Here is a 23,467-nt window from a genome sequence, read left to right on the forward strand (position 1 = left end):
GGCGGCGGCCCGGTGGATCTGGGGGCGAATCGTGCCCCCAGTCTGGAGACTCCAGCCTCGCCTGCCCGAGCCCCTGCCCGCCGGCGCGACCTGCGGGGTTCGGGGCTGCAGCCCGCCGCCTTCGGGAGCCCGGGGTCTCGGGGGCGCTGGGGAGCTCCGGTCCTGGCCTTCGCCGACAAGGCCCCGGAGGCCGGGAGCAGCGGCTGCCGCCCGGCGGGGGGACCCCAGCGCACCGGGCTGGCGAGGCGCTAGGCAGCCACGCGGGGACAGAGCCGCGAGCAGCGAGCCGGGGCGCGCGGGAGGCGGGGCGGGGAGTGTTCGCGTCACTCATCCCTGTCAGCCAATGAGCGGCGCGCCCCGGGCGCGCCGGGCCAACCGGAGGCAAAGGGGCCGGTGAGTGGCATTAAGAGGGGGCGGGAGCAAGGGAACCCGGGAGCGAAGTTGAAGCTAAACCCCGTAAGCTATAAAGAAGTTCCAGGGGGGCGTTTTCGGCTTCCAATTAGGAATAATACTGGCTTCGCAGCTACTACCGGGGAGGAGGAGGCGGATTCTAAAGCCACCTCACCCGTCCCAAAGCCTGCATCCCCCTTCTCCCACGCACCCCTCCCCCAATCCATGACCGAGAGCAGAAAACGCAGCCCGAGCGCGCGGGGCGCCTCTCTGCCGGTGGGGAGCCGCGGGCCGGCCGAGTTGCTTAGTTGGACAGTGGGCATGAGTGCAATTAAGAGGTGGGCACCTCCGCACCCTGTGCCGCCTGCGGGGACCGAAGGTAGGTGAAGCGGAAGACAACCTGCGCCCACCCCATAGTGCCCGCGGCTGGGCCGGCGCGGGGGCGAGGCCGGGACGCCGCCCCGCGCCCCACCCCCGCCCTGTGCCTGCGGGGGGCTGCCGTGAATGTGGCACCTGTTAACCTGGCGCGGCCCTGCCCCGCGTGCTGCCGCCCCTGCTGGGCAGGAGAGCGCTGGGTCGCTCGGGAGCCCCCAGGGACTTGATGCGTAAGTGCCACTTTTTGAGGAATCCCTGAGACTTGAGACCCAAGTTAGAGTTGTGGCCAAGTTCCAGATTTGCCAAAATGGGGGGACCGAAAGGCGCCCGCAGTTCAGTGGAGGAATTCTGCTTTGCCGAAACCTGCTTTCCCGGGACTTGCGCCTGACTTGGCGCGCGGGCACGGGAACCTGCGGCTGAGGGTCTCCTAAGGGCCTTCAGAAATATGCGTTTGGTTGTTTGGGCAACTTCCCAGGGGCTTGCAGAATGTGGCTGGCAAGGGTGAGGGAATGAGAGCATTATTTGCTTGGGGCTCGGTCTGGCTGCTGATTTCTCTATTTGCTAAAATACAAACAAACCGAACCTTCGAGCCTGGCGAGGAAAGCTGGGGCGCGCTGAGGCCCTTTCCTGAGGTTTCTCGGAATTCGGGCGATTGCGTGAGCGATTGTGGATCCGCAGATCTCTTATGCTCTGATGCTATTGTCTTTTACAGTGGCCTGAAAGAGTCACTAGGCTTCCCAAAGAGGCTTGGAGCTGCCTCAAAAGCCCCCGGACTGCAGAGCAAACGTCGGGGATCATTATGTCGATTTTCCGAGGACCCGGGTTCGCAGCGCGGAATAGAAGAAAAGGCTGGCTTCTTCCGGGCCCCGCCGGCATTTGATACCCAGAGACTCCTAGGATTGCCCAGGTCGCCGTGGATCAGCAGCTTTCCTATATTAGCACCTCACATTTTAAAGAAAATATTTTCTGTTTGCCTCGTTGATCTCTTACTACCATCAACACACAGAAGTAAAGACTTCAGTCTCTTCGTTCAAAGTATGCTTTATATTTTTGCCAAATATGATCTCTAGTTGAAAGTTTATTTTTGATTTTGGATGAATCTGTGGAGTTTATATTGTAAGAGGAAAGGGGGAACGAGACACAATGAAAGAGAAGTCCAAAAATGCTGCCCGGACTAGGAGGGAGAAGGAAAACAGTGAATTTTATGAACTGGCTAAATTACTGCCTTTGCCTTCGGCTATCACCTCACAACTGGACAAAGCATCCATAATCAGACTCACGACCAGCTATCTCAAAATGAGAGTAGTGTTTCCAGAAGGTAAGTGACTTTGCCCAGATGGAATTTCAAAGGCAGAAGGGGTACGGGATTTGCCAGTGAACCTGCACCTCTGGGCAGAAAAGTGCGTTCATACTTACCCACATATACTCTCTGCACAGGGGCATTTGGCTCGGCTGCTTGGCTAAGGACCTCTCTGAACTTAGAATTCCTGTTGCCTTTTAGTGACTCTTTCTACTTTCCCCATTATTACTTTCTCTTCACTCCATCAGATATGTTTGGTTGGGAAGCAGCCCAACAGTGCTTTTGTCAACACTTCAGATACTGGGCTCAATTGAAAGTACTACTAATCCAAACATGACTTTCTTTTTTTTTTATTCTTCTTGTTAGAATTGTATCTACAAGAAAGCAGGAGCACTGCCAAATTCTTGTATTTTTGCTATGTATAGAGACCCATGTACATGGCACTAGCTAAGCCAGAAACTAATTTCTCTATATGTCTATAATTCTGCAAATGAAGTGTAGGCACATTCAGGAATAAATATGTCCTGAATTAACCCAGTCTCCCGACTGCTTATGGCAAATTTATTCTCAGTTTTTGAGACATTCATAGATTCTGAAACTAACCCTAGGGCTTGGTGATTTGCAATTCTGGGCTTGATATTATCTCTGACATAATAGGCTAGTCCCCAAATACATAAGAATGAATTTAGATGACTAGCAGGCTTAGAAAATATCTTCTGGGTGGCAGGTTGGCAAACAGATCCTGGGAAAATTATCTTATAAGGCCTACAAGTTAGAATAGCTGAGCTGTTGACATGATTTAAAAGTTGTGTTCAGATGATCAAGATTCACTGTGTGAGGACAGTGAAACCTTCATGAACATTGTCTTGTATAAAACCATTTATACTGACTAGGAAAAGGAAACTTCTCTGTTCCATTTTTCCTGCCTTTTCTTTACCCACATTCAATAACATGAACAGATTTAAAAAAAAAATAGATATGGTTTTGCTGTGGTAGCAGGTTTTGGATATGTATAGGAAAGAATGTTAAACAAAGAAAAAGTCCGAGAGAATCCTGTTATTTATAAACCAGAACTTTGTATTTGACCCATAGGGATTTTTGTTGCTCCTTTGATTTTTGAATGTTTGGAGTTTGTTGTTTCTTTAAGAAAATGGGGAAGGGGATAGTCATTACTGGGGTTGGAGTTTCACTTTGTTTTGCCTTAACTAAAAGTTTCTGAATCAAAAGTTTGGAAAACATTCCCCAAGTTAGTCCGGGACCCTCAAGAAAACTTTCAAATTATAGTACAAATTTACCCCAACACTACTGGTGCTATTATAGTCATTTTGTCTTAAAGCAGTTCCTTGAACAATCTCATCTACCCTGGAAACCACAGGAGAGAGGAATCAAAGCCTCAAGTACCTGAAAAGTTAAAACGAAAAAATGGAGGGGAAACATACATTAAAACCATTATCCCCATTCAGACTGTGGTGTGAATTGCTGGTGGGGGAAATGCTATTATGCTACACTGCCTTCTGTTTAAAAAAGAGATCTCATTGTCTTTTATACTGTCAGCGCCTACTTTATAAAAATAAAGCTATTGCGAACTCCGCTGGCCGCGCTGTTCCTAACAGGATTATTAGCAGTGATTTGTCAGCCCCTGCGGTCTCAGTGGGCTCCCTTTCTGCGTGGTTTCTAGCCGGTCTCGTCAATTATCGGTGCCGATGTCGCTCGCTGTTTGATCAGAAGAAGCATATGGTGCTGCTTGTGGGGCTTTGAGTAACCGCGGGAGGAAAAGAATAGCGGGTCTGCGTTCCGGGGCGGACGCAGAGAGGGACAGGAGCGCCCAGGGAGTCGCTGGGCCGGGCCGCTGTCTACAGTGCAGACCCCGGGCAGGCGCCCTGGAAGGGATCCGGCTGTTTTTTTATGCTTTGTTTTTGTTTTCAAGAGAGCGAGCTTTCTTGTTTAAGCGTTAACGCCCAAATTATAAATTTCGTGGTAAATAAAGAGGTGTAACAAATAATAACCGCTCTTAGGCAAATTGTTATTTTTAAAGAGAGCGCTGGTGAAGACTTAACGCTGGAGTCCCCTTGGTGGCCAGGCGGTCCCCTTCTCCTGCTTTAACTGCGACTATGACTCCTACAACCCCCCTCACCTTCCTCCCGAGCCCCGGCCGAGCCCCTCCCTCCTCTCCCTTCTTCAGTCGGTGAGTGTGAGTTTATTGGGAAGAGGGGATGGACGATGTGTGAACTCTTGGGCACATCATTTATTTCTCTAGCTACTGTTGCACTCATAACTCACCCACAGCCTCCACCTGGTGAGTTAGACAGGGTCATCAGGACATCTGGTTCATAGGGATGAGGTTTTAATTTTGAGGGTGGGTTAGCTTTAAAAAATGCTAGCACAGTCCTTTAAAATATTAAAGAAAGCAAAACAAATAAACAAACGAAAAACAACAGCTTTCAATGAAATATTATCACAAGTAGCAGAACCAGGCACAACCTGCAGAGGGTGCCAAATTTGGGTTCAATTCTTAAGGAAAGCCAATGGACAAGATTGGGGCCCATGACAGTGGGAACACTGAACACTTTCTAAAAGGGGGCATCTTTTTTAGTGATGATGAGAAGTGAAAAGAATTTGTTTGAAGATGAAATTCATTTTAATATATGTATCTTGAAGCCACCCTAGTGGTTAGTAGATCAATAAAATTGTGTTTTAAGGATGAGATAAAGAGAACTAGTTCATCATGGTAAGCATTCTATTACGTGAAACACATGATTTTGACTTCATAACAGTGACTTCAAACAATGACTTTAACAATGACTTTAAAACCCCACTGTTTTGGGTCATAGTGCATTTTACCAGTAGTACTGTATAATGCCCAAAAGGTTACATCAACAAAAAGTCTTCCATATTTATATTAATTTTTTAAGTACTTAAACTATAACTCAACCCTTCCCCCCCACCAACTGTTCCATACAATGTTGTGCACCAGGAAAACTGCAGCTTGTATTTATCTTAGCAGATGAAATTGAGCTGTTCCAGGGAGAGAGAGAGAGAGAACACAAACAGGAATGGAATATGGGTGCCTGGACTAATTGAGAATAAAGCATTAGATTAGAGGTTTAATAATAAAGAAAACTCATGGTAGTTACTATGGAATCATTAAAACTGCCTATCTTTCACTTGGTAGCATTCTATTCTAAAATAGCCTTGCAAAGGAAAAAAACAAAGGCATGTATAAATGTATTTTTGCTGTTATCAAAGCCAGAAAGGCAGAATAAAAAAAGATGGCATAGTTTTATTTGTGTGCAAAATAGACCAAAGCAAACTACTAAGAAGAAATACTTATTTGTTATCCAGATATAGTACACTTTTGGTTGGGCGGTGTGCTAGCTTGCAGAGTAACTTCTGAAAATATCAGACATGTTTTCAAATCTATGCCATTCAGAATCTTGGTAATATCGCACTACCATTTCATTGTCAAGATATGTTGGAGAAATAAAAATAATCACAGAGTTGAAATTAGCAATTTTACAAAAAAGAGAGTCTCTGCAAGGCTAGAATAACAAGGATGATTAAACAAACCTCCACAGACCGTCTCTACAATATTCATTTCAAGATTGAAATCCTTAATCACCTTATATTTTTTTGAGGCTGAGAACTGAGAGGGAAAAAGTGCCCCCCATTTCCCACGTGGATGGGTGATTTAAGGCTGTTTTTCTTGCTGCTGGGGGAAATGATTGAGCATTGGGTTTCCATGTTTATTTTCTTACAGAAGTTTTTCTCATTTAAAAGCCTTTAAGAGCAGTTTACGCTCCACGGTGTTTTCCTCTGTTTAATTCCAGTTTTGATGTTGATTTAAAATGTGAAGTGCAGAACTAAACTCCATGCAGAGCATTTGCAAGGCAGATTTATGTGCTAGAAATTGTGGATCAGATCAGTGAAAAGTTTACTTTTTTCTTTAAAAGGAGGGATCACTAATAGAAACAACAACAAAAACAACAACACAAAACAGGGCATCATAGGCTACGCTTGTAAAGCCGGGGGTACAATCGATTGCTCACTTTAAACTAAAATTGGGATACATTTTCAGAGGAAACCTGATTTCTAGAGGAATTGTTTTTCAATGAAATCTTGGCAGCTTCGAGGTTTTACAGATAGAAGTTTATAGCAGAATGCGAACCGTGCATTCTTGCTGAATTTCTCGATGGGTTAGCCGGGCATTTCTCAAGAAAATGAGATTTGGCCCCAGCTCACACCTGATGGTTTTGACATTTTGACGGTCTAACCATAGCCAGTTTCTGATAAGTGGAATTTTATGGAGGGTGGGGGAGTCGGGCCAGTTATTTAGCCATGGGCCTGTTCATCTGATAATGTTAAAACGGTGTCTGCGAATTGCGGGATGGTAGCCTCATCCCGCGGGTGGTTCTTGTGCGGGGTCGCTCGACCTCCGTGACTCTGATTAGACCCGGTCCAGAGACCCTGTCGACGCTCCTGCATACCACCCGAAGCACTCTGCGGAGAGATGTATCAAGAAGTCGGCCAGGTCCGCTGGGTCCCCCAGATCCGTTTCCTACCGCGGCCGCCCAGGACCCCGCACGCCTCCGCTCCGGGGGCCGCAGCCCCGGGTGCACCAGCTGGAGGCCTCCGCATGGTGTCTCCGCACGCTCTGTGCCCAAGCAGGTCTCTGCCCCCGCAGGGTTCACCCGCGTGAACAGACGGGTGTCGGCTTGGGCCTGCCGTGCTGCCCTTCACTGCCCCCAAAAGGTGCTGTATTCTAAACCTTAAGCCGAGATCGCACCTGAGCGGGTGGCTCCCAGTAGGGCGGGCTGGGTGCGGTCGCTGGGCCCTATCGCCAAGGAGAACTGAAGCTGAATCTGCCTGCCCGCTGGGGCAGCCCTGTCGTAGGTGCCCTGGCCTGCTTTGCGGGTGGCGGCATCGCCACGGCCTGGCGGCAGTGTAAGGTCAGGAGTCCTGGGACGACACTGCTGATGAGCTCCAGTTGCCATGAACGGCACTTTTTGAAACCCAGCCTTCATTTTTGCCCCACGGTTTAGCTGGCACCTGAACGCACCTCTCCTGTTTCCCTCTCCTGCAGGTCTTTCTCTGGTGGCAGGCCTAGGTGCCTACACCCAGCTTGGCCAGGAGGTTGGGCCCGACCCCAAAGCCCTGGCTTGAAAGCCGGTGCGCAGGGCTTGGAGAGAGTCAGCACTGCGACTATCACTATCGGTCTCCACACCAGATTTGCACTAACATTAGTGGATTCTGAGGAATGGCCAGGGGGATGGGAGGGTCACCAGGGCATGCAGGGGAGGGCAGGGTACACATTGCCACTGTGGCCCACAGGCACACACTGTAGAGTCCAAACAGCTGTATCGGATAAAGCTGGCTCCATGCCACTACCGATGCCCTTGGGAGGGCGACCACACCCGACTGATAGGGAGAGGGTCTCCAACCCGTGGAGGCGGATGTTTGGGTGCCTGAAGCAACCTCCTGCCCAGTGACGCTCTTTCTTGGCAAGATCGCCTAATCCTCCCATCTCTGTTCCCCAGAGAACCCAACCGTGGGGGCTCCTGGAGTCCTTAAATGAAGGTCACTTGGTTGCTAGACTGGGAAGGGCTTTGGACTATGCACGCAGCCAGAAGCTGCAAGCTCAGCAGAAAACCCAGGTGGGACCGGTCCCTCCTGGACCCTAATTTAGGGCACAGTCTCAGAAGGCTTTTCCTGCCTCACTCACCAAGTTGTGTTCAGGTCCTGGGAGAGCTGTCTCAGCCTCCCCCAGCCCTGCATTCCCTAAAAGGCAGATGGCGATCCATTGGAGAGATGCAAGTTCCCTGGACCGACTACTAGAACACATTTCTCTTGAAATACTCTTTATTTATTAAATAGTAATTATAATAACAGAACAACAAAACAAGCTCCTATCTTTCTCTCCCTGTCTGAGTGAGGGAGGCCATGATGCTGGGTCTGTAATCTGTATTTTGTCAAGGGTATGAAATTCATTCTGAAGGAAAAGCTCGATCAATTTATTTTTGCTGCTTGCAATAACACAGCTGGATGATGCTTTGAGCTCACACTAGACTGGGGCTCATCATTCATTCGCCAAGAACGGGCCTAAATTGTGCCTGTGGGATTAGGTCAATTTTAGTGGATCTACTTCGCCTCATTTGGTTACTAATTGGTTTCTTGTTTTATAAATCGAAATCTCATTTTCAGGAAATTACAAAACCCATGCAGTCAGTCCATTGAGGTAATCCTTGGGTCAGGGGGTATTTAAATGGAAATGGCTCAACCGCACTGAGGGTAAAGCAACAGTGAAACTTCTCCCGGGTTTTCACATGAAATGTGAGCTAGCCCTTTAGATCCATAATAGATACATCCCTTCTAATACTACTTATGTAAATATGATAAACCAGACTTTAAGGGAAGAGGGAGGGTGGGAAGACGCAACATTTATCTGCTAAGGTTAATGTGGCATATCTTGGAAATCTTCCAAAATAGATTATGTTTTCCTTTGTCTTCAACCACTTTAGCTAGGGAAAATCCTTTTGTCTAAAACCCGATTTAGTTATCGCCTCCCTCACAGAGCTCCTTTCTCTTTTGCAAAACCTTGTTCCCTTGGCCTCACCGAATTACAAGAGAATCTTTAGATCTTGTTCCCACTGTAATCCTTCTGCAAAGGGAGCTGGTTTCCTCCTCATTTTAAGCAACAATCAAAGGATTTGAGAATTTTCTGCGGTAGGTCAAGTGCAGAAACGAAATCTCAGCTTACCCCCCTCGCCAACTGAAACTGGGTGCGGGAGCGCGTCACCGCAGGCAGGAGGTGAGGGGGTCCGAAGAGAGGGGTCTCTGGTCCGGGGTTTTCGGGAGTCACAATCCAGGGCTGAAGCTTCGGGAGGTGTCCTCGGCCTGCTGAAGGGCGAGTTTAGCCCTTGCATTAGGTCAGGTAAGCCCGGCAGGTACCTGAGGATAGCCAGTCCCTTATGAAACATTAACCTAGACATAATCTTGTGGCGGAGAGTTCGACCGGGAACTTAAAGGGAAGGCAATGCTCCGTGAAAGCAAAAGGTTCCTTAAAAGGTGGATGGGAGGAGCAGAAGAGGGTGAGGGAGGCCCCTGTTAACCTGCAACAGGACGGGCTATTTATTAACCTGCAGGAAAGTCTTATTTTTCCCTCGCAGGCGCATACTAATGAGGCCGCAACCCGAGACCACAAATAGCCGCGGTTGGCATCGCGGGTTCGGAACCCGCACTTAACCCGGAGCCCAGCTCCGGGGATTTTCAGAGGCTTCGGGTCAGAAGGCCGCTCCCGCTAGCCTTCCAGCCGCTTTGGGAAGCCTGTGTAATTTTAGAATAAAGACATTTGTTGGCCCCAAGCACAGACATTGCACCCATGGGGGTGCTGGGGAACACTGATTTCAGACACATCACGGCCTCGGGCAGCTCCCGGCGAGCCGGGGCGCGGGGTCACCAGCACCCTGCGAAGCGTTGTGTTTTCATCTTAGACCCACCGGCGTCCACTGGTCGGCTCCACCCTCAGGAGCTTTTCACATCCTCTCCACCCCCCCCAACCCCCCTCCACCGGCCTCCTCAAGGTAACCCCTCCCGCCACTTCTGGTTGGGTACGTGCGCACGGGGATGAAAAGCGGAATTCGCCAGTCCCAGAAAGCGAAGAGGGTTGCTTGGCTGGAGTGGAGGAGCAAAGAGAAGGTGACAAGAAGGAGGGGTGTGTGCAGGTTGCAGTGGCGGCAGCCCTCCAGAACGGTCCAGGATGACCACAGAGATAAGGGCAGGAGCCACTCTGGGGAGGCAAACTGCAACAGGCTGCGAGGCAGGAAGGGTTGCCTGGACGCTTGGGAGGGACAGGAGTCCGCGTGCGGGCGGGGAGCGTCAGTGTTTGCAGAGCAGTGGGGAAATCGTTAGATTTATTTAGATGTGCAAACACCCGGAAAGACCCCATTTGAGCTTAAGGGGCGCTCACGGTTACTCGTTACCAGGATTTTGATCGCTTGCTTAGGAAGCATTTCCTGGCCAACATATTTTAAGAGTCCAACTCCATGTTTTATTCGAAAAGATCCGCCCCCATGCTCGCCGTACAATGCGAGCGTGTTTGTCATTGTGTACTTATAGTGATTTGCTCCATAACGAAGCAATCGGTAAAACACCTTTTTGGGGGTGATGTTAAAGCTTGCTTAATGGTGTAAGCATAAAAGTGAGTAAATACCTAGTTAAAAATAATTTCAGCAGCAACACTGTTAAAATATATTACTCATAAATATGTTTTCCCTTGGCCAGAGCAAGATTTTTCTGCCTTGTTTTTCATTTTCTTTGTACAAACAGGTATTAAAGCAGGCACCATAGTAAATTCTTAAAAATCAGCCAAAAAAAGGTCTTTTTGTCTTTTTTGTTTTTTTTGCTTTGCTTTGCTTTGCTTTTGCATCACCGTGGAATTACTTGTGGCAAAGTCTGGAAAAAAAATCTTACGGAGATAACATCAAGGAGAGGAAAGGGTTGTCTTTGCTAATACAAGATACCTGAAAAGTAGAGAAGAGAAAGATTCTTTCTGCTCAGAAGGGAACAAAACTAGTTAAGACGCATTAGCACCTGAAAGTAACCGAGTTTTTAAAAGCTTGTGTGGGGTAGGGAGGACGTGAATTTAGGATGTGTAAGGCAGGGACTAGAGGGGGGAAAGGCAGAGGTAGGACTGCAAGGGGCTGTTGCAAACGGATTTTTCTGAAAGAGGTTAAAATCTGAGGCAGAGGAGAGGAAAATGGCTGGAGAGCCGCGAAGCCCATCAGAAAGCCCTCCAGGGACCGATGGGATCTGACCCACCACCTCAGGCCACTCCAGGTGGGCAGCCATTTCTGGGATGGTTGGAAACCCACCGCCTCAAATAAGGGTGCTTGTGAAAACTTTGGGTGAGAAAGTGCCCCTCACCCTTCTCCCCCTTCCCTCCACACCCCCAAGCACTCTGGTGAACCTACACAAAAGTCACCCCTCAGGTGTGGTGTCCAGGATCCCCTTCAGATCACAAGCGACCCCCAAACCCGGCCATTTGGGGTCCAGCCAGGGGCAGCCAAGACCTGGAGAAAGCCTGAGCAGAATGGCGAGGGAGTCTAACGTCTGCAGTAGCTGAGAATCTGGGCTGGAATTAACCAGCTCCCAGGCGTCCAGGTGTGAGTGGGTGGCTAGCAGAGATGGGATCCGGTCCTGTGTGCGAACTTGCAGTGTGACATAACCGCGAAACTATCAAACTGTTCACTGGGATAGGACCCGTCACTAAAGGGTCCCTCCGTGTCTTCACAGGGCTGGGCGAGGCGTGGGGCCACTCTAGTCGGACCAGTCCGCTGGACAACGTTGGTAGAGAACTGGGCTCCCATCTGCTCCAGGTAAGTGCGCGGGCGTCATTGCCGCGTACAAGCTCCCAGCGCCTGGGTGTCTGGGTCAGGCGCAGGTCTTCTGGGTTCCCAGAAAAATAGAATCCGGTCCGGATGTGATTCTCTCCAGACTTTAAACGTGTAGCTTTTAACCTCACTAGGTGCGTGATTGCACCTCTCGCGGCAGAGAGAGGGGCAAGGTAAACACTCACATATTGGGCTGAAAACACCCCAATTCGGATGGCTGATGAACCTGGCTGGGTGCGTCATTGGACATCAATCGACCAGGGAACCTGGGCTCTCCGGACCAACCTGCACAACCCGGGCTGCAAAACCTCCGAAATGAGGGATTTGCACAGGAAATAACGGGAATCTGGTAGAAATGCTGTCAATGCTTTAAGCCCATACATTCCAGATCCTGCTGCGTCTGCAACTCGTTTCATCTCCTTCCTGTGGTTCCTGGGTTTCTCCTCTCTCCACCCTTGCTTGCCCCAGGCCAGGCCAAGCCATGTACACACTCTTGGGCACACATTTATAACTCCCCAGATGAGTTTAACCAATGTGGAGGTGTCCATTACCTTGTTGTTTGCATTGTGTCCCATTTTAAATTACCCATTGCCTGCTAAAGTCGACTAGCAAATCTTTAAAATAATAAAACTCAGGATGGCATTTTAGGCTTGACACTTGTCTTCCACCCTGCACTCCCTTCTCCTCCTTATTAAAGTCTACCTCCAGCTGCTCATGCAGAAGCCTCAGACCCTCAGCAGGTGGGGGGATTCTGGGCCAGTTCTCCCTTCTTGGCAGGGAATGAGCAGCAGCTCATGGCAGGAGTGAGTTGTTCTTTCCAGTCCCACCACTCCCCTGCCCCTGACTCCATTCTAATAAAAGAGATTTTATTTTCATAGAGCAAAGAAAGTCCTCCCTGGAGCATTCCCTTACAGGCCTGGCTTCCACACCTCTCAATTTAATTAGAAAGGTGCTGTGTCTTTCTCAATTATCTTTCAATAACTGACTCCCCACCCCCATTCCCCAACCCCATCTTTCAATCTTCCTAAGTGAATTTCCTCATCTATACAAACCACAAAACAAAACCCAAATAATCTCTTATCCATTCTAGCTCTTGCCCAATTTCTTCCTCTTCTTTATCCCAAACTTCTCAAAGGGTTTAATTACACTCTCAATTTCATTGATCACCTTGTCTGGATACTCTGATACTCTGCAGCCTGCCATTTCTCTCATCATTGTACTCCATACAAGCTCCACTACATTCTGATACTCAGCATAGATACTCATCTCTTATTCTACCTGACCTTTTGCGGTCCACAATTATGGCAGGGTCAAATGTGTGCCAAGTAGAAAGCCCTACCCTTAGAGAGTTTCCATTCTAAGTAATCCAATGTTGCAAACTAACACAGGTGCACTTCATAGATTAAAAGGTGAAATAGGTGCTACAGAACTAAAAAAAAAAGGGGGGAGGGAGGGAGGAGGGCTGTGTTAGTGGTGCCATTTCACATGGGCACCAGCACAAAGGACCTCAATCAGGAGATATTTGGGCAAAGATCTGAAAGAGGTGGCATTCCATACTGACAGTCTTTCTTGGTTTCAAAAGTAGCACAATTCTCTAAATTTTTCTCCCTCTTGGCTTGTTCCTCTAGTTTTCCCACCTCTCGCTGGTTGTAAATGCTGGCATTTTCCCCAAGGTTCCAGTTCTGTTTCTTCTCTCACAGCTTCAGGACATCCAGCTGATCTCAGGTGATCACCTCCAGTGACAAAACCATTGCTTCAACCCCTCTTCCCACATTTACAGTACTCCAGCTATTTTTCCCAGTCTAGATACCTCCCCTGAGCTTCAAACTATTATTTCCTATTGCCAACTGCACACATTCAAAGAAAATCTACATGTCCTCAAGTTTAGTATCACTAATACAAGAATTCATAATCTCCCTCTTCCAGATTTCCACTCATTAAAAAAAACAAAAATCTCATTATGCTTTCCTAATTTTTAAATCTTGGGGGGTATGGTGTTACCCTCAACTCATTGCCATACTGAAACCTTGAAATCAGTTTCAACTTCTCTTTCTGCCACCCTACATTAAATTCTATAGTCAGAAGCATCTTTGAATTAAACTCACCTCCTCCCAATTCCCCTTGTAATCACGTAAATTCATATTTGATCATCTCTGATCTTTTCTTGCCCCCACTCTTTCCTCCTAAAAGTCACTGTTCACATTCTGCCAGGAAAAACACATCGAAGCATGCTATTCCCTGCTTAGAATCCCCTGTTGGAACACTGATGCCTATAGAAACAACTCCAAATTCCTCAGGTTGACATGTCAAACTCTCCAGAAAACCTGTACCAGTGTACTTCCTCAAATCCATTTCTGGAATACCAAACTCATCACACTTGAAAACAACAGAAAATCACTCCTCTCAGCCCCTATCTTTGTTACTGCCTAGGATGCCTTCTTCTCTTCTCCAGTTCAAACTTTTTCTTCAAGTTGCTGCTCAAACAACTCCTCTAAGGCCTCTTTGATTCTCCCCCAAACCTCTGACTCCTTAGTCTCTAGACTCCCACAGCACTCATTGTCTAGTGAGCTGTGTAGTCATGTCTGTCTTCAGTCCATTTGCCCCTGTTGGGTTTCCAGCAACTTGAAAGCAGGATTGGACTCATCTTTCTGTCTCCACAGCCTGGACTGAAGCCTCATTCACAGAGATAAAGGAACAGTGAACTTCCACAACTTTCCTCTATGGAGAGCCTGTCAGTTTAATGCAACAATGTGTAAACACACACACACACACACACACACACACACACACACACGAGATAGCACTGCTCTGTAGACTTGCTACCTGAAAAGCCTCTCATTTCCTAAATCTCCCTCTCCTGGACTCTGCAGATCCACTGGCCAGTTCCCTTCAGTGTACAAACTACTCAGATTGCCAGTCCTTCTTCATCATCCAGTGCCTACTATTTTTTAAAACTGGCCAGTACTCTTTCCATTATTAGTACATTACCACGATGGACTCCTCCAAGCCTGACATAGGAAACTTAGGTTTCTTTCAGTGACCATCATCCTGGCAACCTAACCTACTTCAGTCAAAGGCTGTGACTCTCCTGCTCCCCTGGTGTGTGTGTGTGTGTGTGTGTGTGTATCTGCTTTCTCCATGTCAGTGGATTTTGTGTTGAAAGGGCAGTAGCCTCATTCACACTTTTTCTGGATCTCTTCCAGTCCATGTCTTATATACTTATGAATTTGGAATGAACAAAAGATAGGACTCTTGTGGCTGGTTTCTATGTCCTGTTTTCTTCTATCCTGTCTCTACAGCATCTCTTTGAACTTCAAGATGAACATTCTAACTTCGATCTCCCCATCTCCCCCAACAACCTAATTTCTCCATTGACCCAGTGGGCTCTCCAACTCTCTTTCTATTTTCCCAGACCCTGGATGGCTTCATTTTCGTGGTGGCCCCAGATGGAAAGATCATGTACATCTCTGAGACAGCTTCAGTCCACCTGGGTCTTTCTCAGGTAGGTGAGTGGCCCGCACCTCCAGCCTTCAAAGTTTATAGCTAGAGCCAGAGGCAGGAGGTAGCAGTAGGGGACAGTTTCCTCAAAGCTTTTGTATGTGCATTTGTGGACCTGGAAATATCTCAGCTGCTCGGAGGTCAGGATCTCCGTCTTCTACTTCCCTTACCCTTTAGCTTCTGCCTCAGACCCAAACAGTGGCTTCCTTTTTTGCGTCTCTACCATAAGTCAAGCACCATGGGAGAGGGTTATGGAGCTGTCACCATATCTTCAGCAGAACATGGCCAGGAGCTGTTGCTACTGCTGCAACTACTGCCACTTCCTTTCATAGATAAAGAAACTGAGGCTTAGATAAGCTGCAATAGTTAGCAGGCAGCAAACTGGAATTAGAACTCTGGGTGGGCGCTTGAGTTTTGATTCCTGTCTTCACAGTCCTATAGATCCCCTACCCAACCTTGTAGCCTCTCCACAGTGCAGCCCACCACTTCGGAGATGGCCATATCCTCCTCTTTACAGGTAGAACTGACCGGGAACAGCATTTACGAATACATCCACCCCGCCGACCACGATGAGATGACCGCAGTCCTCACAGCCCACCAGCCCTACCACTCTCACTTTGTCCAGGGTAAGGCAGTGGGCTGCGACCCTGGGGTGCACTTCGCATCTGCTTGTGGCTTTTCCCCAGTTACCCTCATGTCCCGTGCCTCCTTCTGCTCTTCTCTCCCAGAGTACGAGATTGAGCGTTCCTTCTTCCTGAGAATGAAGTGTGTGTTAGCCAAGAGGAACGCGGGCCTCACCTGTGGTGGCTACAAGGTGAGTGAGTGGTTGACCCAGGATCGATGTTCCTGCCACCAGCAGCCAGTTAGTGAGGTTTACAAGAAGGAGGCAGGACACCAGGCACTGGAAGTATGGGAGGGATCTTCCTGGGACTCAGACAGCCCCTGCACATGTCAAAGCCCCTCAGACTTGGAGGAACCACGAGGCCTCTGAACACCTGGAACTCATTTAAAGACACCATTTCTGCTTCTGGATGCTGCCCACCCCACCTGAGTACATAGCTGGGCCTTAGTAAAGTGTTAAGCATCTGAAATAATCAGTGTTTTGAATGGATTCATCGAGTTTAGTTATAAAGTCAGATTCTGACTTTGTAAGACCCTCTGCCCCTTCTCCCTCCCCCCAACCCCCATTAAGAACTTAAGCTTTAGCTGGAATGCTTTTCTTATTTGAGATTAAACATGAGTGGAATGCAGATCCCAGGGTCCTATGCGATTTGGATACTATAGGATTGGTAGGATCTAAGCCTCTGAAATGTTTTTTAAAGATTTATTTTTATTTATTTATGCATACAAGAACTGGGGTACAGGCCAGAGATGCCGGGAGTGAGAGGATTCACCAGAGACAGAGTGGGGAGCAGAACAGACTGGCCCACTGAAATACACTGCTGAGGGGAGCAGTGGGTGAGACAGGAAAGGTCTGCTGCACCAAGTGGGTCAGCTCCCTGGCTGGGTATGGAACTCATGCTGTAGTGGCTGGTGATGGCTTGATAACGCTGACTTTAACCCTGCGCCACCAGGGAGGCCCAGCCTCTGAAATTTTTACACTCCCCTCCTATCCCTCTGAGCTCAGTGTAGCAGTACAGACTTTCCCTTGAGAAACCTTGGAGGGCCAGTAACTTTGGACACCTCAGTGCAGGAGCCTGGCCCACATGGTGTTTGTGGAAGAAGAGTTTCAAAATGTTTCAATCCCCTTCCTACCTTTTTGATGTTTTCTCCCTCCTTGCCCTTCCTCCATAGGTCATTCACTGTAGCGGTTACCTAAAGATTCGCCAGTACAGTCTGGATATGTCCCCCTTTGACGGCTGCTACCAGAATGTGGGCCTGGTGGCAGTGGGCCATTCGCTGCCTCCCAGCGCAGTCACAGAGATCAAACTGCACAGCAACATGTTCATGTTCCGTGCCAGCCTCGACATGAAGCTCATCTTCCTGGACTCCAGGTGGGTGGCCAGGGCAAGAGAGGGTTGCCTATAAGGGAGGGCGGTCCTGCTCAGTGATTCAGAGCTCCTCCTCAACCTCCTGGGCCCATTTTGCAGATAAGGCTACTGATGGGTCCTGCTAAGCAAGGGTGGGAACCCAGGTCTGAGATGGTTGTCTGGAATGGGGCGAACCTCACGCTCATCCCGTGGGGATTTCTCTCTGCAGAGTGGCGGAGCTGACGGGGTATGAGCCTCAGGACCTGATCGAGAAGACCTTGTACCACCACGTGCACGGCTGCGACACCTTCCATCTGCGCTGCGCCCACCACCTGCGTAAGGCGCTGCTGGGCCTCGCTCCCCGACCGCGTGGGGTGGGGGGAAGGGGAAGGGTGTGATTTGATGGTGTGTTTTGAGGGTGTGATTTGCGTGGTGACTGGGCGTGAGGTCCTGCTTGCTGCAGCAGCTGCTGCTGGCTGCTACAACTCTGGGCGGCACACCTTGTTTCTCTAACATTCGCAGGCGCTCACGCGCGCGGAGGTAGAATTTCTGGGCAAAGTACCCCCTGCAGACGTCTTATTCTCCTATTGATATGTTTCTCTCGTCCAAACCTCGCTGAAAATGGGAACAAAAACCAAGTCAGGCCCATTTGGTTCTGTGCCTTGACTTGCTCGGGCTTTCGATATAGCTTTGCTCTGAGGTTTTTTCTCCCCAGGTAGGGAACATAGCTTTGGAATTCAGCCGCCCAGACCTTACCTTCCTTGGTTCTAAAAAGGAATGGGAAATGGACTACCCCAAGTTTAAGCGCCCCCTCCCCTTTTCGCTAATGGAGGGAAGTAAGGACTCAATGCAAATTAACAGAACAATCAATGCGTTTGGGAACGGGCAGGTCTGCTCGCTCTCCAGCCTCGCGCAGCTGTTGGGGCCCGCGGGGAATCCGCATTTCCACCCTCGGGGGTTGTATTTGGGGCGGATCCGCAGCAGAAACGTTCCCCACTAGCTGCTTTCTGTCTCTCCCTCAGTGCTGGTGAAGGGGCAGGTGACAACCAAGTACTACAGGTTCCTGGCGAAGCACGGCGGCTGGGTGTGGGTGCAGAGCTATGCGACCATCGTGCACAACAGCCGCTCCTCCAGGCCACACTGCATCGTCAGCGTCAACTATGTGCTCACGTGAGTGCGAGGCTGCGACCTCTTCGCCCACTCCAGGCGACACCGGTGTTTACAGGGCTGCAGGTGGTGGGCACGGCCCGGTTAGGCGAGTCTGGGGTCCACTGGGGACGCGGGTTGGCTCCCCCTCCCCCTGTGCTGGCTGCGCTGGGAGGCGCAGCTCGAGCACTTTCATCTTTACGAAGAGGCTTCCTTCGTTATATTCTAGAGAAAGATTTAGGAGTTTTTCCATCCACAGTCCATATTTGCTTTCTATTTTCTCTCTTTTAACCTTTTAAGCGAACTCTGCATTAAATAAAACTTAATGCGCCAGAAAGAAAAAAAAGAGAGAGGAAAGGGTCCGACGTACGGAGCCATTTACGGTTAACAAACAGGACATCTGTTTCACTTTTTCAGATCGGGGTTTGAAGTTCTTAATTTTAACCAGAGTCTCCAATCAAAGTTAGAGTTCTGAGAGTGATTCTTTTCCTGAACCACAAAGGAGGGGGGGAGTTAAGTGACCAGGAGGGTCTGACTTTAACCTCCAGAAAGCAAAAGGATCCGAGCTAATCTCCAAGTGTTGGGGGGCGCCCAGACCCCGCGCGGTGGGTGACCGCGTCCCTGGGTGAGGAGCCGGCTGCGCGGTTTCACCTGCGGGCAGAGTTGGCTGGCGACCGCAAGTGAGCCTTGTTCTTTCTAGAAATAATAATCCTTTCTGGTTGCCTGTGTGGCCCTACGGACTGATCACGTGGCCTGCTGTGAGGCTGGTGAAGAAAGCACGTTCTGTGTACTGTTTGGGCAAGTGGAGTTGCTTAGGATTGAAGCCTTTAAGAAGAACCCTTTTGTGCGCGCAGTTGACTTATTTTTAGCAGAGTTTGAAATGCTTGTGATTTTAGGGGACCTCGGGAGTGAGTTACTTTGGAAGCCCTGACACTCTAGGCACTTAGTAGAAATTCTATTTTGACATAAGGTAGTTGGTTAAGGGGTGCTAGTTGCAATCAGGTTATATTATAGATGATGGGGACTAGATTCAGTTCACGTTCTATTAAATTGCTAGATTAAAAATGTAGTAGTTGGAAATATGCTTGGCAATAAAACTATTTACTTTATGTCCTGTTTAATAAGAAAATTTAATTCAATAGACTTTGAGAATGAATATGGCTTAGATGAGGATTCAGTATTCAAGAATATTTGGTGATTAAGAAGTTTTTTTTTTAAATTTAACAGTGTTAAATATTGCTAATTTTTTGTAATAGTAAGAATGCTGTGGATTTTAATACAGAGTGGAAAACATATTCGTATTTTGGATATCATGAAACAAAACCATCTATTATATGGATGTAGTTTTTCATGTTATTAAAATAAACAGTAGAAAAGATGGCAAAGCATAATTCTTAAAATAAGCCACTCTGTGAAGCAGAAGTATTAAAGAGTGAAAAATTATGTCTGCTTACCATGAAAATGAAATGGACATTCTTTAAGAAGGTGCTTTGTATGTCTGAGACATCCTGAGCATTATACATACACTCTGTTCTCTGGTGGGTGCCTGTGGTTAGTAATCATTTTTTTTTTTTTTATCAAACAGCAGGGTATATAGTCACACAGACCCATATAAATGATCAGAATGCAAGTAAGACCTCCCAGTGGGTAAACATAATTTATGGTTGTCATCATTTGGAAATATTCTGTTTTGTTTTCCATTGGATAAGTGTACTTTCTTTCTTCTGTTGACTATCCTTCTCCATTTTACACACTTCTTCAGAGCTGCAGGATTAGGATACCAACTCTATATCAGCTTAAAAAGATGTAATGAGGATAAGTGATTTACAGAAGGGAAACCAACATGGTTCATGTTTTTTTCTGAATGTTTTATGCCTCTGAATGGAAATGGAAATAAACATACAGAAGCACATATGATGAAAAGCTGAAATTGATTACCCTTTTATGAGTCTTTGCTCCAATTCTGTGTATAAAAATTCTTGGGACAATTTTTATAGCTGCAAATGTGAAAACTGTCTTAAATGAAATGTCATCAAGTGGCTCTGTGTGTGTGTTGACAGGATTTTGATAATGAACAGGTTGCAGTTTGTTTGATATGTATATCACACATCTGGCTGGAAGTTACTAATTTACATTGTCTTAGCAAATTAAATAGATGGCTATTGATTCTCTATGGTAGCAGTGAACTACCACATACATTTGTTTTCAGGGCTAGTTCTCTATGAAGCCTGAGAATGATAAGTGAATTCTTTTCAAATACACCACCTCAAACAGTGTACTTCAAACCACACACCTCTACCCTCAATAATTTGATAGGCCAGATGTCTTCCAAATTTAGAGATTTTAATAGAATACATTTTGTAAGGATTTTCATATTATGAAAGTAGAGAGAATTTTAAGTAGGCTTTAATCTTATGAAGGTGTGACATTTTGGTGAAAAATATATTCATTAACTTATTTCTCTCATTTCCTGATAGTATATTATTGAAGCTAAAATATGGCTACTTACCTCAATAAAAATTAATATGCCTAGAAAACTTAGTCATTATTATCCAACCAAAGCAATTACAAATAGGAATATTCAGTTATCTTCTTCTAATAATCAGTTGCCCCAGTGAATATAGGAATTTTAGAGGGAGGTGGTGTATACCCTGGTGCCTTTACTGACTTTTGCATGACATCCCTACACAATATTGGTGTTTTGGAGACTGAGAAGAGACGATGTGAATATTTTAACGCACATCATCTTTTAGTTTGTCTCTGCTCCTTGGGGTTTCCTGAAGTTTCTGTAAGCCAATTAAAATCCCCCCCCATCCCACACTAAATCAAAAAACAAAGCAAAAAAATCCAAACTAAAACATAACTAAAAGCCAAACAGTTCATGATTTTCTATGCTACACATATCCTATTAGCTTTATGGTCTACATTTTAAAAAATATTTCTTAGAAATTTTGAGTGCTCACTGGCTTTGAAGTAAGTGTTAAGTGTGACAAGCCCTGCTCCCTGATTATTATCAAGAAGCTAGGTGACTGGAGCTAGTGTCTAGTAACAGTGAATACTGGGGAGAATACAGGAAAGTATGGGAGTAGAAGGAAGGCAAACTGATTTTCTTGGATTTGTATTTCATTTCTTAAGTTTGTTTAATTAGTAGTATTAACTATTCATAGCTGGTTCAGATGGAAAACATCAGTATTTAATGTGAAGAAAATTGAAAATGTGGGACACCCAATAGATAATGAAAATTAATTTCTAGAAAAAATGAAGACTTCATTCTCTTTATGTTTTCAAAGGTCATGTTTTTAAATTAAAACATTTTATCTTCTTTTTTAAAAAAGATTTATTTATTTATTTAAGCATACAAGAGCTGGGGTGTAGGCTAGAGGTGCAGGGGGTGAGAGGATTCATCAGAGACAGAGTGGGGAGCAGAACAGGCAGATCTACTGAAATACACTGCTGAGAAGAGCAGCAGGCGAGGTAGGAGAGGCTGCACCATGTAGGTCAGCCCTCTGGTCGGGGATTGAACTCCTGCTGTAGTAGCTGCGGATTGCTTCATGGTGCTGATGCTTAACCCCTTGGGCGACCAGGGAGACCTACATTTTATCTTCTTTTAAGGATAAAACAATGATGTATAAAAATCACCTCTTAAAATAAGTTGAAACATTTTTTTCAAATATACAGAAAGGAGGGGACATGCGGTAAGGGACAAAGAAGGGGCACCCAGTGGCCTATGGTGAAGACAAGGGGTGCTTTAGTGGTGGATGGAGTGTGGTAACACATATATGAAGAGGTCTGAACCTATAATTCTAAATCGCGTACAATGTTGTTAGCCAGTTTTACATCAATTAAAAAACAAGTTGAAAGAACAGTGTAATGAATATTTAAAGACACATCATCTATAATATAAACCCTATTTACCTATGCCTCTCCCTGCCTATATGCTTGTCTATTTGTGTGTGCATTGTTTTCTCTCTGCTGAATCGTTTCAAAGTAAGGTACAGACATAATAATACTCCATCTTTAAATAATATAGCCACTTAAAGATAGCCATTGTACCATTTATGATGACACATTTAATGTGTTCAATTTACAGTGTTCACATTAGCGTGTGTAATACATGCAATCTAGTTTACAGATGCCATTAAAAACAATCTGCCCCTGAAATTCATCAAGTACACACTGATATATGACTAGGCTGATTGACAGAAGATATTTTGTGAGGGACTTCTGTAACTGTTAGTACATTTTAAAATAGATATCTAATGAGAACTGTAAGCTAATGCAAATCTAATATTTTGCCTGGAATGTAAAAGAGAGTGAGAATTTTTTTTAAAGATTATTTATGCATGCAAGAGCTGGGGTACAGGCCAGAGATGCGGGGAGTGAGAAGATTCACCAGAGACAGAGTGGGGAGCAGAACAGGCAGACTGGCTGAAATACACTGCTGAAGGGAGCAGACAGTGAGACAGGAGAGGTCTGCTGTGCCATGTGGGTTGCTCCCTGGCCGGCTGGAGATTGAACTCGTACTGTAGAGGTTGCAGATTGCTTCATAGTGCGGTGCTTAACCTCTTGCGCCACCAGGGAGGCCTGAGAGTGAGGATTTTGAAAGCAATTTGATAAATTTTGGAATCAGGGACTTAATATCTTCAACCATTTTTTGTTGGTAAAAAAGGCTTCTCTGCTTGTTTACTTGCTAAGTTCATGATGCTAAGATAACTGTTAAGTGGAAACATGCTATTTAAGAGAGATTCACTGGAAACAGAAGGAAGTAATTTTGTGTTAAAATTTCTATCTTAATCTGAATCTTGCAGAACAAGTAGAGATAATTCACACTAGTGGTTTATATATAACACTTTGTATACACAAAGCAACCCTGTTGAATTTGTACAAAAGTTAGAGCAAATACCAAAGGAGACATACTTCCTTCATATAAAATGGTTCTGTATGTTGTAGTTATTCTAGATCCATAATATTTGTCTTTCTTTGCATAAAACTATTATAATTCTCATATTTAAAAGGGTTTGAAAGTGTTAACATAGTCTGTGGATATAAATTACTATGTATCCTTACCAAAAAACAGCAGACATTAAAATATGCTCATATTAATTTGTTCTTCAAGTATATTAATAGTGCTAAGTTAATTTGGACATTTATTTATTTATTTATTAAAGATTTACGCATATAAGAACTGGGGTACAGGTCAGAGGTGTGGGGGCCAAGAGGATTCATCAGAGACAGAGTGGGGAATAGAACAGGCAGATGTATGAAATACACTGCTGAGGGGAGCAGCGGGCAAGAAGAGAGGTCTGCTGCACCATGTGGGTAGCTCCCTGGGAGGGGATTGAACTCGTGGTTGCAGATAGCTTCATAGGTTGCATCTTAACCGCTTGCACCACCAGGGAGGC

The 23,467-nt window shown here is 46.5% G+C and overlaps 1 protein-coding gene across 1 annotated transcript in view; it reads left to right on the forward strand.

Moving 5' to 3' along the window:
• Positions 1-1,908: 1,908 nt before the first annotated feature.
• SIM1 (SIM bHLH transcription factor 1) overlaps positions 1,909-23,467 on the forward strand; it is a gene marked incomplete at both ends in the record, with an annotated part of 66,473 nt that continues 44,914 nt past the window's right edge. The window contains 8 exons of the mRNA XM_084227901.1: positions 1,909-2,083; positions 11,354-11,436; positions 14,864-14,953; positions 15,467-15,575; positions 15,678-15,763; positions 16,744-16,943; positions 17,149-17,255; positions 17,942-18,089. Of these exons, the coding sequence (XP_084084027.1) occupies positions 1,909-2,083; positions 11,354-11,436; positions 14,864-14,953; positions 15,467-15,575; positions 15,678-15,763; positions 16,744-16,943; positions 17,149-17,255; positions 17,942-18,089 (998 nt within the window). The remainder of the gene's footprint in view (positions 2,084-11,353; positions 11,437-14,863; positions 14,954-15,466; positions 15,576-15,677; positions 15,764-16,743; positions 16,944-17,148; positions 17,256-17,941; positions 18,090-23,467) is intronic.

Source organism: Talpa europaea (assembly GCF_964194135.1).
Source record: "Talpa europaea genome assembly, chromosome: 2".
In the NCBI taxonomy this organism is placed as follows: Eukaryota; Metazoa; Chordata; class Mammalia; order Eulipotyphla; family Talpidae; genus Talpa; species Talpa europaea.